Below are 15,427 nucleotides of genomic sequence, written 5' to 3' on the forward strand. Positions count from 1 at the left end.
CAAATACACAAAACTCATAAATTACAAATGTCGTTAACATACCAAATTTGCACTCTAGTCATCGAGATGTTCTTTCGAAGTGATTTCGGCAATCAGTCGACAATCTGTATGAATGAAAACTAAAAACTTAAGATTAGGCCAAACAATATTGAACTAATGCAATAAATAAGCACAAATTCTATCTCAGAATCATATTATATATTTTCTTATTTTTTAACATATGATATATTGCATAATAAATCCAACAATTAACTGAATAAAGAGGGCCAAACAAACAAATTTCATAAAATTATAGAATATCGTTATGACAGCATCCAAAAATGTATTAAACAACAATATATTAGTTAAATGAACCTGATAGTACATTGTCGAAGGTGGTAGAACGATAATGCAAATGTTAGGCACTAATGAAATTCACTACTTTCAAACATCTCGACGCCATGATACCTGAAACTGGAATTATAACACATCTCCCGCCAAATTCTCTTCTAGTCGCTTTCCTATTGGCTAACGCGACGTGCATGCCCATTGGCTGAAAGCGGCGCGTCATTGAATTATTTTACGCGCGTCATTCAAAACTCAATCAAGATACTTCGAATTTTTGAGCAAAATAATTATATAGAATTTATGAAGAATTTGTGATGCAATTTTATCTTAAAAATTCACGACACAAACACTAATCTAACTATTGATTTATATTTTTACCTGACAACTTTTATATATAGTATATCAGTAAAATCTTATAATATATCAGTAAATCTTATATCATGCAGTAAGTGTAAAAGTAAGAATACTTTTGTTCTCGAAAATTGTAAATTTTGGGCGAAGTGATAATTTGGAATAAAAAATAAAACTCTGGTCTAAATCAAATAAAATTCGTGAAAAATTCTTGAAAAAGAACAAAAATATTCTTACACTGGAAAAAAATTGTCAATGTTTTAAACTGTTATAATTTCGTAAAAAGAAAATGTAGAACAATTAACTTGATTTTATTTTAAAGAGTGAGATCTTTACTTTAACAATCCTAAGTTTGTTTCGTTCAAAGATATATATTTTTACATCATTGTGTGATGAAGTATCACCACGTTCAATTCAATAAATAACTCAATTAAAGCAGATGTAGGCAACATTGTTCATATTTTTTGATTTTAATTCTCATCACTAGCAGTGCTGCAATGCAAAACCTGTCTAAATTGATATAACAGGATGTGACACGAAAATGGAAAGAAAGTTATAGGATCTCGAAATCGTAGAACAAAAAAATTGGATACATTGGATATTTTGTCTGTTCTTGTATTTCGTCAATGCTAACAGCACAGACGAAGTGTATGAATTTCATCTGTAGACAAGGTAATCTCATCTATAAAGATTACAAGGTTTCTTCTTTATCATTACGTGATGTTTCATGCATGTGTCAGTGTTAATTTTCTATACTGCCATAAGATGGCAGTGCATGAGAAAATAATACTTATCGATTTTTTCGAGTAAATCTTACATTTATCATTAAATTACTTTCTTATATAATAAAGTGTTACTATTGTGAACTGCTTAATCTAAAAAATTTTTAAATCTAAAGTTTTCTGTTACTACGAAAATTTAAAATTTTAAGTAGTTTGGCGCTAGAATTTGTTCGTTTCCTTTCTACAGTGTGGCGCTACCGTCACCTCGTGCCGGACATGCTGCACCTGAATTTGTATCGCCATATTGTCTTTCATGAGGAAGGAAAAACATTGTGATTACGTGGTATGATTTTATTCGAAATTCAAGAAAAATTGATTATTCGGTGTACTTGGGATTTCATTATAACTGTTAGCTATACACGTGCAGAAGATCAAAAGTAAATCAGACTACGATTGACGAGTAACTACACAGGTATGTTGGACATCTTCTAGAAACCTCGTGCTGGTCGGCTAGCGGCTTTCCTTTGTTATCTTTTAGTTACCGTATTATAAATGTTATAAAGTTCCTAAATTGCTTCTAATTGATGTCCGAGACAAGTGTTCATTTAAGAAAATACGATTGTCTATCGAATAAATGACTGCCGATATACGATTCGAACGCAATGGCTGAGGTTATTATTTTCACAGAATGTCATTCTTGGAAATCACGAAAATTTGGATGACTACAATATGAGCCTATTATTTCAATTCGATTGATTACTTTAAGTACGTGATACGTGGTTCGTTTTGTCAGTCTCAGTGACCTCTTCGTTTTCTTTGAAAACGTATATCACGTGTCAACTCTTTCTCTTATTATTGTGAAATATCGACAGTCAATAATCGTAATTAGGAAGTTTTCGAGTGATACACATTTGGAAATACATGCACAACGTTCGTAAAATTTTTTTACTCCAGTTCCACGTTTGCTTCTTGTGTGTTCCGCTTTATTTTCGTATGATTCTATTTTCATATTGCACGAACTGAAACACGTCGATTTAAATACATTATATACATACTTATTAGATTATAACAGACGTTTTTATTTGCCGTCAAAAAATAATTTTTTTTTTTTTCATTGATTATTTTGTTCAGTTGTTAGCGACAACCAATAAAATATATTTCGAAAGCAGGCGTTTGGCAGCCGTTTGAACACCATAATATAGTGTGTTGTGGTGCTCTTCCTTGTGTGTACGGATATTTAAAGGGTCAACAGACTGTGGAGTCACTTTTAGTTACGTGCTATTTCTAAGATACGTCTGTTCGGTTTCCGATCGTCTTGTTTCCTAAGGTAGTTGTCCCTGAATATGGGATTGATTATATCCGTATTATTCAAATCATCGTTCAACCGTAATCACGTGATCACCTGTATGAAACCAAAATTTCTTTTATTACTTATTTAAGTTTTGGATACTTTTATAGTATTTTATTTTATAGTAATAAATTATTTAAAATCTGGTATGATAAATATAAATTTGACATGTCGATAAACGAAATATGTTAATCAATATGTAATTCATTCATTGCAATATAAAATTTGTTATACTCGCTGTTATACTACTTTTATATGTATATTATATATAATATAAGAATTATTCCTATAGGATTTTTAGGAATTATAGCTATTCACATAATCTAAAATCTCATTGATAAAATTTAATTTCCATGTAGTTTAAATTAATTAATTTAAATTCGCGAATTAAGATATTCCTGTGAACATACAAGGTCAATCTCGTATTAGACAACGGCAGATTAATGTTTCCTTGAATTTGTCGATAGATGAGTATATCATCAGTGTATTGCAGATATATTATATATATATTGATGTAAACACAAGATATTTAATGTACAGCGATAGGAAATAAAATCATCAAATCTACAATGAGTGATTATAGACCAGTTAGTTTCATTTCACTTATAATAACATTTAATGATATTTTGATTATTATATTTTGATAACGGTATCTAGTAACTGATATTTCCGGTATTTAAACTTTTTTCATCGTATTAGTCATCGATATCAGCGCCTTTTACATAACTTTGTAATGGTTGAAAAATTTCGTAACAATGTGCATTCGTTTCTCGATTGATCTCTGATCTGTAATACACGTTATTGTATTATTAAATTGAAATTCTAAGTTTTTATCTGTTTCAAAAAGCTCATGAACGCTTAGTCTGTTCGAACAATTGCTTCGCACATTTTCCACAGAGGGTGCCGTAAGGAAAGTATACGAAAACGTTCACGAGAGCAACAGGATCGCTTTTATATCCCTTTTTTGTTGTGGATTTCGTCGTCTTTCTCATAGATTGCTCTTCTTCATTTCGTTCTCTTTCTTTGTAATAATACTCGTTACTTCATCGTTCTCTTCATCGTGTATGCAGGTTGAACATTCCAAGAGCACGTTGAACTACCGCCTTCGTTTCATGCATTTCCATGCTGCCCCCGTCTCTGTAATGATCTTGTCGGGTAAAAGTGGCCACTCGAACGGGTGTCTCCCTCTCTGTCCATTGATAAAACTAATACACGAGATTTAAGTGGCTCTTACAAAGTAGGCGTTTATTTCCAGTCACAATAAGCGCGTCTCTCTTTAGTCATGCGATAGTCACGGTTACATTATTTTGAGACAATAATGAGAGCACCTTTCAAACTTGATTGGGTTCGATGTATCGCGGAGAGATGGCAAGGAGAGACAGTGTCCGTGATTTAGATATCCTTGCATCCGGGTATTCGAGATGATATCCATCTATCTTCGGAATTAATAACTGCATCTTGACAAGCATAGCTGTTTTAAAATTATTAACCCGGGATTACCCACGTGAGGGTCTAGTCGCCGGGATGTACCTGCGCTAGACCCTCTGGTGGGTAATCCAAGGTCTAGTTAAGCAAGGTCTAGTAGAAGCTAGCGTGCATCATATATTCTCTATATTCGATGGTTCAATCAGAGATCCTCTCGAGAAAGAGAATGAACGACAGTTCAACAGCAGTTGTGTGTCTGGTGAATTATCGAAACGATCGATACATGTTTTTGTTTGTGTTTGCAAACCATTCATTTGAAAAATTTTCACAGAAAGTAAATAGTCCATTTGTAAAATTCTCGCAAGAAGTTAAGTCCTTGTATAACTCAGTTTCCCGAGCGACTGCTACTGACCGATTTGATCTCCATCAGACAACGGTTACCGGTTTTATTTTAATTTAGCTTGTTTTTTCTTTCTTTTTTTCCCTTTCCGTTTGTCCAGCATATATATCCCTTCTCTCTCTTTTGGATAAGAATTCAAACCGTATTCTTGCCTCACCTTGGCCAATCTCTTTTCTTACCTTTGTACACGTGTTGCAGCCATTGAAGTTGTCTTTTCGATGAAAATACTTAATAATATTATATTTCGCAGACTGTTTTTTCCGCTCGTTTACCCGTTATTCGAGGCTCGTTATCGTTATGTACCAATGTGACATGCTTGTGAAAAATGGATTGGAGAGAACTTTGAATTTTTTATAAAAATGATAGTATATGATATATCATAGTTTCAGCTGCAGTATCGATCTTAATGTTGAAAGAGAGCTCATGTATTTTAATGTATATAAAATGCTAATAGGAACGAGAACCTTTTAAATTTTGCAGTCAGTAATAAATTAACAGATCGTCATGTACTCATGCATTTGTCTGATGATTACGCATTTTGACGTATTATAACTATTTTTAGTAATACATCAACTAAGTGCCAAGAAGTTAGTAATGTTCTATAAAGAAGTAAATGTATATTTCAGTTTTATTGTACTCGTATAATATAAAAGATCACTATTGATTAAATTTTTAAAATAAGTCTTTTTAAAATAAGACTTGAAGATGGGTATCGTAAAAATTCGAAATATCGCACGACCAATTTAGATATCAGCTATATAATACCATTAAAAAATGTGCTACGGAAAGGACAAAATAATAAAAATTATAATAGAATTTAACAGTTTAATATATACAATACCATAATTTACTATACTTTGAACTATTGCATTATTATACTATAGTTATAGCGTACAGTCAATTACTATAATGATGGTATCTTTATATTATAACTTGTGTACAACTATACAACTATATTCTAGTTATTAAACATATGCCAGTGATATTGTAATAGAATATAAAAATCTATTATCACACTTTGTCAAACGATTACTATTCAATTATGATACTGTAACTATGCCGACCATGTGCTGATACATTAAAAATTAATCTAGATCATTAAATGATTATTATATGATTATTATAAATTTTAATTATTATAACTTCATACACCAGATCAAAATCTAACATTTGTACAGTACGCTCGTAAATATAACGTAATTGAATTTTTTATGGCCTTATATGTTGGGAGTCCTAACTTAGAACACAGAAATGAATGTAAATCGTATTCGCTGCTACATCGTATACTATTATACTACTAATAGTAGTATATGTTTGCATTCGATTATTACAGGAATCGATGCTGATAGAATGTCTATATGATGTAACATTATGTGAATTGCTTAATCATATTTCTACATTTCCAATTATAAAAGTATAGAGAGTGTTCACGAATTTATTGCCTTTTTTTTCATAAGCGGTAGATGCTATGGAAAAATGAAAGCTACACTGTTTTTTATACGCAGTGTATAATGATGCATAAAAATTTTTTCTAGTGTTTTTTGAGAACTTTAATTTATTAAATGAAATGTTATATATATTTTTTTATAGTATATGAAAGCAAATATGAAGACAAATTCGATGAATGACAAAGACAAGTTCGAAGACAAATTCGTTCAATGATCTTCACACTTATATAAGGTCAAAAGTGAAATAAAATCGGACTGATCTACTTACCGGTATTTCATATTGAGATTTACAGTTTATGTTCAATATGACTTCCAATCGCTAGAATACACTTTTGTGCTCTATACAAGACGCTTCTGCTATTTGTACTTGTAATATTGATGCACAGGCATTTGTTACTTTTCGTTTCAAATCGTTTACACTGGAAGTGTATATTTACAACATAGCAATTGCTGAAAAAAGCTCCTTTCACTTTAATGAAGCTTAGCCCCTTTAATGGAGCTGATAGTAAATTCTCAGAATGGTCTATAATAGAGAAATGCCTAAGAATTCCTAATTTGAACTTCTAGACTCTAACAAGAAGAGATCACAGCTGTTGGGTCGTCGATTTTAATGAAATATGGTATGTCGATTCTAAAGTAAAAATAATTTGACTATGTCCAAGCATTTCCGTCAATATTCATTATTTACAGAGATATTTAATGTTTTAATCTTCTATCACAGCTACACATACTTCTTTTCTTGAAGTTGAAGGTAGTGATGTAGTAGCGAAGCTGTAATGTAATATATTCATACCCGGAAGTTTGAGGATTCAAATCCTCCCACAGAAGAACTTTTTGTATTATTTCTATTTTTATTTTCTTTCTTTTCTTTGTTTTTTTTATGTAAAATACTTTGTTTTATATTTTTATAATGTCCCTAGTTATATCGCCATTATTACAATTTTATAATATCCCTATTATAGAATGCTATAGAAATTTTACAAAATAATTATAAACTTTCGAACGTAGGGAAGACGCTATCAAAATTCATTTATTGATTCATAATCAATTATCTGCTCCTTGTTTTCAATGCAATGGTTAAATATTTCTGGTACGCAACAAAATTAATATCTCATAAATTCATATTTTTCAATATAAACCAAGTGTGCTTTCCAAACGAGAGCAAAGTGTAAGAAACGCAAAGTGTTCATGTAATAATATGGGAATCATAAAATTATTTTCATGCTTTTATGACGCTTATCATCCTAAACATTATAATGTTCTTTTGCAAAATATTAGTTATTAAAAATTGTAATGTTCGACGTTATATTTTATATTAAAATTTTCTGTGATATTTTAAATTAATAATTAAGATTACTATAAAAATGTAAAACATAGTATTCTACATAAAAAAACAAGAAAACTTAAAAAAAAAGAAAAAAGTAGAGAATACAAAATATTCATATACAAAAATGATACAATACAAAAATATTCTTCCCTGGGAGGATTCGAACCCTAAAAACACCTCCGGATATGAATTCACTACAGTATCAGCTTAACTACTGCACTACTGCTTGGAAATTTAAGAAAAGAAGTATGTCTCTGGAGTATATCTATAGAAGATTAAAATATTAAATATCTTTGTAAATAATGAGTATTGACCTTGAACATAGTCAAAGCTTTAGAATCTACAGACCAAATTTCATTAAAATCGACGACCCAACAGCTGTGACCTGTTTGTAAGCCTAGAGGGTCGTATAATGAATAGTACCGTTAAGGTTAACAAAGACTTTTGTATGATTTATTACACCTAACCTAATTGCTCTAAACCTGACCCAAACCTAACCCAACAGAAAACCATTCAAAGTGAAGTATTGAAATATTGAACATCCGCAATATCCGAAATATTTCTTTCGTTTCTGTAAGTTTTGATCACTGAATAGTACATCGTTGAATTCGTCTTCATATTCACTTTCATATAATATAAAAAAAAAATATAGTGTTCAATTTAAAAAATTGAAGTTCACTTTCAGTTTACAAAAAACAGTATGATTAAAAAAAATTTTGTGCACCATTACACTGTATATAAGAAACAGTACAACTTTCCTCTTTCATTTTTCCATAGCATCTACCGTTTACGAGGAAAAACGTTGATAAATTCGTAAACACCTTGTCTGTATTTATCGTGGTATAAATCGAGAAACTTTTTTCGATTGGGAAATAAGACTTTTTTACGATGGACAGCCTGAATATCTGCAAGGTACCGATTCCGAGATATGTGTGAAACTATACCTTATGCTTGAAATTGTATCTTTAACACATTTGATGAAAATCTATAATTCTAATAATATTCAATTTTTCCATTTGATTGCCAATATTAATTCTTTTATTTTCAGCCTAGAAAAGGGCACATCGCTTCAAAATAGCTAAAAATGTTATAGTCCTTGTACTATTTCTATAACGTAAAATTCGTGAAATCGTAACTATTTATCGCGGCACGTTACTGAAAGAATTTTTGTCGCAGGAAAGATACACTGTCCATTATAATAAATAACAATAGATAATATAACATTATAATAAATAATAATAGATAATAATAATATATCAAAAACTGTAATATATTGTTTGGTAAACAGATTAACGTTTCCATCTATAAATAAATAACATGTATTAGCGGTGTTATTCTTCGAAATAAGTTACCTTGATAATTCAAATCGTTTCTAACTATTTACTCGTGAACAAACCGTTCTCTAAAATTAAATTCGGCTTTTCTATATTCAATACACGTCGAAACTTTCAAGCAAACCTAAATAGTAAAATCACGATTTCTTGTTGCTTCTGTCATTTTATTTGATTTAACGTTATGAAAAATATTAAAAAGAAAAAGAAAGAAATAGAGAGAAAAGAGAATCTGTGAACCTTGTCATTATTGTCATCGTGTGAACGCCTCCTTAAAGCACTGCGCGTGCGTTTTGCGAGCGATTCTAGTTGAATTGGCCTTTCTGAGGTTACCACGTGCTGAAAGCCGTGGCCGTTCAGCAGTCTCGCATCAGTCTTCTTACTGAAAGCATCTTTTTTTTGTGTATTCGTTATTTCGAAAATCTGTGGAACCATTTTTCACTGGTTTCATCTTTTTGCTGGTTTTGTTGTCTCCTCGTGCTTTTCGAACGATTAAACAATTTAGTGAATACGTCAAATGATCACAGATGGAAGTTGGCATGGATATAACATTGGTGAGTCTACTGAATTTAACCTTTCGTCGTTAGGGACCTGCCCGTTTCATGGCTTGGTGTTCCATAGAATTTCGTCGAATTCATGTCGCAATCATTGTCCGAGAATTAAAGAAATTTGACATAAAAGTTCCATTTTATTGCGAGAAATTACATTCGAAATTATTTTTTTTTATGTTATTGCTCGGAAAGTAACAGAAACAATAGTTTTTCCTCGTTTCACGTGAAAAAAAGTTTTAAAGAGAAAGAAAAATAGGTTATGATTACATATGTTTATAATTTATATTTCATTTAATGTATTTCATCGAATTGTTATTTTCGGAAATTTGAAAATTCTTTATGCTAAATTTTTTTTTTTAATCGAATTCAACAGTATTTTATTAAATTATGAAAACTACATGGATATTTTCTTTGAACTTCAAACACCACAGATGGAAACTACAAGCCTGTATCAAGCAAGGGTGAATGCACTATACAGAGTGTCTCAAAACATGTAATACATTTCAAAGAGATGAGTCTTCTTAAAAACAAAATATGAAAAATATAATATGTAACGAGAATATGTAATTTTTTGATGTTACACGATTTGATATACATTTTTAAATTTGTATTGCAGGTTTTGAAAAGTTCTGTATAATTTCTATTTGTATTACATATTTCGAAGTGTACCGTATATTACAAGCTTATGGTACTAGTCTATAGAAATTAAGATGCATTAAATGTTTTAGACATAAATCGCGTCTTTTGATATAACCATATGGTGTATCACACATTTTGGAGCATCTTGTACATTTTAAACCTTAAATCAATGACGTGACGTTTAATCAAATAAAATCTATTCCAAGTTTCATCGATAAATATTAAACGAATAAATTCATATATCAATTTATTATTTGTTAACTGTTTCCTTTCTTAATAAAATTAATTTGTTTGTTTTTCTATTTGAAAATTAAATAACTTTCCTTAAAATTTAAGATCTGTATTTTTATTTTGTTATTTCATGATGTATATTTTTGTTACAATAATAATTCTTGATTTGAAGGTTTTATCTTAACATTTATTTTTTACAATCCTTTTCACTTTCAAAAGGAATATTAATAAAAAAAAAATTTATTTTATTTGCGTATTTATATGTTAATTACTTTGATGAATTATTAATATGATTATATGATTATACTTGAATTTTAATTGATGTAAAAATTAATGTATTTTCGGTTAAATATTAACTTAAGAATCATTCTGAATTCCGAATAGATTCTGAAATTATTTAATTTCTGTCTCATTATAAATGTTATATAACGAATTGTTTAACCTTCCTTTTTCCCCTGTTTTCTTGATTTAAAGAACAAAATGTTTGTTTATATACAATGTCTTTACTCTTAATTAAGCTATTCGAACGAATACAGTCGTGACCGGAAGTTATACTTGTGAAACGGTAATTAAGAAAGGAAACCGAGTAAGACGAGAGACTGAATAAGAATTAAATTTCATCGACTTTGCGCGCTCGCTGTAAGGTGGTAGTTATATCATATTTTTAAAATATAACGCGCTAAATACCGTTCTACATGTTAAAAGAATTTAAAATGATCGTGTAATTTGTTATGTAATTATAATTTATTATATATACTCATACATAATTCCCTTTGATTTCAGCAAGTTCTTAATATCAACAGCTACAGTGGATTGGGAAAATGTCTGCTACTCACATTCAAATGGTAAAGTGGACTTTTCCTGCATTTGCTCTTGTAATTGGTCTATTGTGGTACAAACGACATCGAGTAGACAGAGCTGATCCAGGTGGAATAAATAAAAAAAATCACAGCGACAATACTATCGCTAGTCAAAAAAATCAAATTGCTCCATCAAGCTTTTATGATTCCGACATACAAACTGATGAATCTCTCTCATTGAATTCTTCCAATCAACCTAGAGACGAGATTGTTTGTAGTCCCAGAAAAAAAAGCGAAAATTTAGATATTCCACAAAGAAAAACTGGTTCGCAATGTATTTCTGCACATTCTACAACTCCTCCTAAAGACGATCAAACATGGTATAATTTTGCGGATACTACGTTAAAAATGGAAATAGAACTAGGCAGTAATCCGAAAGTAAATAATTTCGATATGATTGCAAAAAGTAGAAGCGCATCCTCTTTGGAAAATGCCGCCGATTCCGATGATAAAGTCTTAAAAATATTTGAAAATGTCGCCGAAGAGGAAGAACAAAACTTATCATCTGAAAATAAAACAATGGATGTTGTCAATAAAAATGAAGAGATTAACATAAATAATGACTGTAATTATCTCCAAAGTAAAGAACCATCTGTTATAAGCCTGTTAAAAGATAATGTTAAAACTCCAGTGCAAGCATTATCTGAAAGAGATTCTGCTAATCACAGTCCAGTTTCTGGTGTCTTAGAGGGCAGTGTCACAGATGAAGCAAGAAGTGAAGGAAGTACAGACAGCGGTAAAGGTTAGCATTAAATAAATATTAAATGATATAAATTAAAAATTTTTATTTTTATTACTTTTTTAGGAGGAAGTATTAAAGGTCATATAAAGAATAATATAATGCCAATGGCATACGAATTTAGCATACCACAAAATTTAGTTGGACGACTAATTGGTCGGCATGGAAGTTTTTTACAAAATATTCGACATAAAGCCGAAGTATACATAGTTGTTAAACGTCATCCCATGTGGAGAGATCAAAAAATTTGTGCCATAGAAGGTTCCATGGAAGGAATAAACATAGCTCTAGATTTGATAAGACAAAAGTTTCCAGAGAAAAAGTATCCGCATGTGACTCTTGAACAAATACCATTAAAAATACCTGAAAATATTATATATACCCACCTGGGTGAGTTATTGTTAGTTGAAGGAGTGAATAACGATGTTGTTATTTGTCACATAGTAAAACCAAATCGATTCTTCGTACAACTTCCTACTCATCCTACCTATCCCTCCTTACGAATATTGGATGAAAAAATGACACAGTTATATAATACGACAGAATCACCACCAATTCCAGATAAACTTAATGGTATGTTGTCCTTTAATGATTCTATTTTTTTCTCTGCCATAGTTAAAATTCTTAAATGATTTTTTCTTTTATTTATAGTGGGTATGATCTTTGTTGCAAAATGGTACAATACATGGGTTAGGGTTCTGCTTGAACAACCAGATCCTCATGGAGAACATCATTTAGTACGACTTGTTGACCATGGGGGTTATTGGGTTTTTAGTAGTTCAGAATTGAGAACAATTAGGGCAGATTACATTACATTACCGTTTCAAGCAATTGAAGTATACTTAGCAAATATAAAACCGAAAAATGGTTAGTGCATTTTTTACGTACAATTTTCTTATATATAAATCGACAATTTATACCATTTATAATTGTATACTATATATTAGGTGAATGGATCCAGGAGGCTTATGATACAGTTGCTCATATGTGTAGTGGAATTGTCGGTCAAGCTCAAATAGAAGGCTATGTTAATTCATATATATATGTTAATCTTTATCTCAATATTCATAAATACGGTGTAAGTAAACGTCTGAACACTTGTATGAACTCATTATAACTGATCTATATTGTCCTTTCTAAACTATTTTTATTGACTGAACTTGTTACATGTTGCAGGTGATATCTCTTGCGGATGAGTTAATAGCTCGCGGATTTGCGGAATCCGTAATATTAGAAAGTATAGTTCCAGAGCAAGATATATTAGTTTCTTAAGGTATGAACTAAAAATTTAGTCTTTAATGTAATTGTATTGTAAAAAAAACTGTGCGGTGATATGTAATTATACCATTTTTGTAGTCATTATATGCCTATGTGTACAGTTTTGAATTCATTTTCATATATTTCATGATATTTTTGTACATTAAAAAAAAATATCAACGAAAACATTTTTCTTAATATTAATTTAAGGATTTTTATTAACACAATAATAAATTCATAAGTTCCCTATATTATTTCGTATTTATTTAATCTAGATTCAGTTATATACGATATAATAACTTATACTTACTGTTAATACATTAAGTATCGATCATTTATGACAAGTACAAATGTGAACTATTGTGTTTAAGAGTGTGGCATTTTTACGTGCATGGCTAGTAGGATTTTTTAATATTATTTAGCATGCGAATGAACGGAAAAAAATTTAAATCAATTGTTAACAGACAATAGAAAGTAAATAAATATTTAAAAAAACATTGGTACTTATGTACTGTCGAAATATACTATAGATTAATTAAATGCCAAATGTATGAGATGTACGATACGTATGTATGAAATGCCACATTTTGGGGCAGCACATTCTACGTTGGAAATCGAGCAGAAATCGAAGAATAAGAGATTAAAAAATAAAAGGGACGTTTAATGTATATTTAATATGATATTCAAACGATTTCTAACGTAGAAACAAATATTTTACAGTATGGTAGTGTAACATAAAAAATTGCAAAGTATAATGAAAATGGAAGTTTATCCCTTGCAAAAGTCATATAATCTATAATATTTTTACTTTTAAAACTAAGTTGTCTTCTTCTTTTTTCTTTCAATACATTGGATTATACAAACTCAAATTATTCTATTAAGTTCGGATTTCAAATAAACACAACAATATAGGAAAAGAGAATTAATTACAAATTCAGACTGTTAATAAACAAAATGCAATATTATGTTTCATATCATTCAGTTTTCCATTTCTAAGCAAATTTCAGTCATATATTTGTAAATAGTGTAATATTATTACTTTGTTCATAAAATATTTATATAATACTATATAATAGTGATATAATAAAGAAGAAAAAATAATGGTTAAATGCTAGCTAGTTCATGATAAATGTGACATATAAAGAGATAGCAAAAATTTATATATTTTATACTTCATAAACACTGATAGAGAAAAGTGATTTGCATTATAAACTAGACGAATCGGGAAATTCGCTTCTCCATATGACCTGTATTACTTAATACAGGCCAAATTTGTTTATTCTAATGTGATTTTTAAATATAAATTAAACTATGTAAGAGACTTATTTTTTCTAAATCACATCGAATTATATAGTTTATTCCTTTCTTTTTCTTTTTTTTTTCCTTTGTGTATTTCATGAAAAAAGAAGATCACAAAGACGGTGGTATTCTTAAATAATTGGAATTACTATATTAAAATGAAAATTTCATTATCGATATTTTCTATATATTATAGCTTATCGTATAATATATACGTATATGCACGTTATGTTGAATAGATATTAACGAACATTACAAAAATATCTTTTCATAGGAAACATTTTCTACGAAGTTCTTTTTACAATATTAATTTCTTCCTATATACATAATGTTTTGTTTTCGGTTATTGCGGCAGATAAACTGTTACCTCCTTGCTTTCTGGAAATCCCGCTTAATATTTCGTAACTTAATATTTGTCTCATTTTAACTGTAATATGCATTACTATCGATTGCAAATAGACTGGTAATCTTCTTTATAGATTGTACGGTCTAAACGTTTTGTTTATAATTAATCATATAATAATCAACGGTTTACATACGAGTGTTTTCATGAATCGCAACTATATTTGTTATATTTATATAAAATAAAATATCATTAAGCGTAATAAAAATCGAAAAAAAAATTGCAAAAAAATAAGTGATTTGCAGCCGAAAAATACAGTTTAAAACTATTATATGTTAATATTTACAGTTTATTGAATCATAAACTTGATAGAAATATTTATATAGGGATATTCATTGGATACAGTTATTAAGCCGCTCATTATTAAATTGTATGTGCTTCAATGTATCACCGTCGTGAAAGCAAAGAATTTTTCTAAATCATCAAAATGATTTTACATCTATAGGCTATCTAGAGTTAGACTAAGAATTTAACCCGGGATTACCCACCTGGGGGTCTAGCGCAGGTACATCCCGGCGACTAGACCCTCACGTGGGTAATCCCGGGTTAAGAGACCAATATCTATAACAAAATTTTATTATCTATATTTTTTCTACTTGGAACCATCACAGAATTGTATCCTGCATTACTACAGGAATATATTATTTTATTGTTGGCATATTTTTTCAAATAGAAGTATAGATAATAAGATTTTGTTATAGGTATTAATCTCTTAAATTCTAAGTACTTTACTTTTTACGTTGCGTATATGTGTATAACACACAGGAAA

General features: G+C 29.8%; 1 protein-coding gene across 3 annotated transcripts; it reads left to right on the top strand.

Moving 5' to 3' along the window:
• Positions 1 to 1,662: 1,662 nt before the first annotated feature.
• Positions 1,663 to 14,221, top strand: LOC122532949 (A-kinase anchor protein 1, mitochondrial). 3 transcript variants are annotated; one of them, XM_043662162.1, is made up of 7 exons: positions 1,663 to 1,872; positions 5,989 to 5,998; positions 10,888 to 11,702; positions 11,766 to 12,272; positions 12,351 to 12,566; positions 12,647 to 12,777; positions 12,876 to 14,221. In XM_043662162.1, exons 3-7 carry the CDS (start codon positions 10,922 to 10,924, stop codon positions 12,969 to 12,971), a joined length of 1,731 nt encoding a protein of 576 aa, XP_043518097.1. In that variant the 5' UTR covers positions 1,663 to 1,872; positions 5,989 to 5,998; positions 10,888 to 10,921; the 3' UTR covers positions 12,972 to 14,221. The 3 variants fall into 3 exon arrangements, with proteins under 3 accessions (XP_043518097.1, XP_043518098.1, XP_043518099.1); XM_043662163.1 differs by lacking the exon at positions 5,989 to 5,998 and having other exon boundaries at positions 10,884 to 11,702; XM_043662164.1 differs by lacking the exons at positions 1,663 to 1,872; positions 5,989 to 5,998 and adding an exon at positions 9,035 to 9,233 and having other exon boundaries at positions 10,884 to 11,702.
• The last annotated feature ends 1,206 nt before the right edge of the window (positions 14,222 to 15,427 follow it).

Source organism: Frieseomelitta varia, unplaced genomic scaffold (assembly GCF_011392965.1).
Source record: "Frieseomelitta varia isolate USP_RPSP 00005682 unplaced genomic scaffold, Fvar_1.2 scaffold_485, whole genome shotgun sequence".
Classification (NCBI taxonomy): Eukaryota; Metazoa; Arthropoda; class Insecta; order Hymenoptera; family Apidae; genus Frieseomelitta; species Frieseomelitta varia.

Coding starts and splice junctions, on each gene's coding strand:
- LOC122532949 (XM_043662162.1), top strand. CDS start 10,922: ATGTCTGCTACTCACATTCAAATGGTAAAGTGGACTTTTCCTGCATTT. Junction 12,567..12,646: donor AAATATAAAACCGAAAAATG/GTTAGTGCATTT, acceptor ACTATATATTAG/GTGAATGGATCCAGGAGGCT. Junction 12,778..12,875: donor TCAATATTCATAAATACGGT/GTAAGTAAACGT, acceptor TACATGTTGCAG/GTGATATCTCTTGCGGATGA.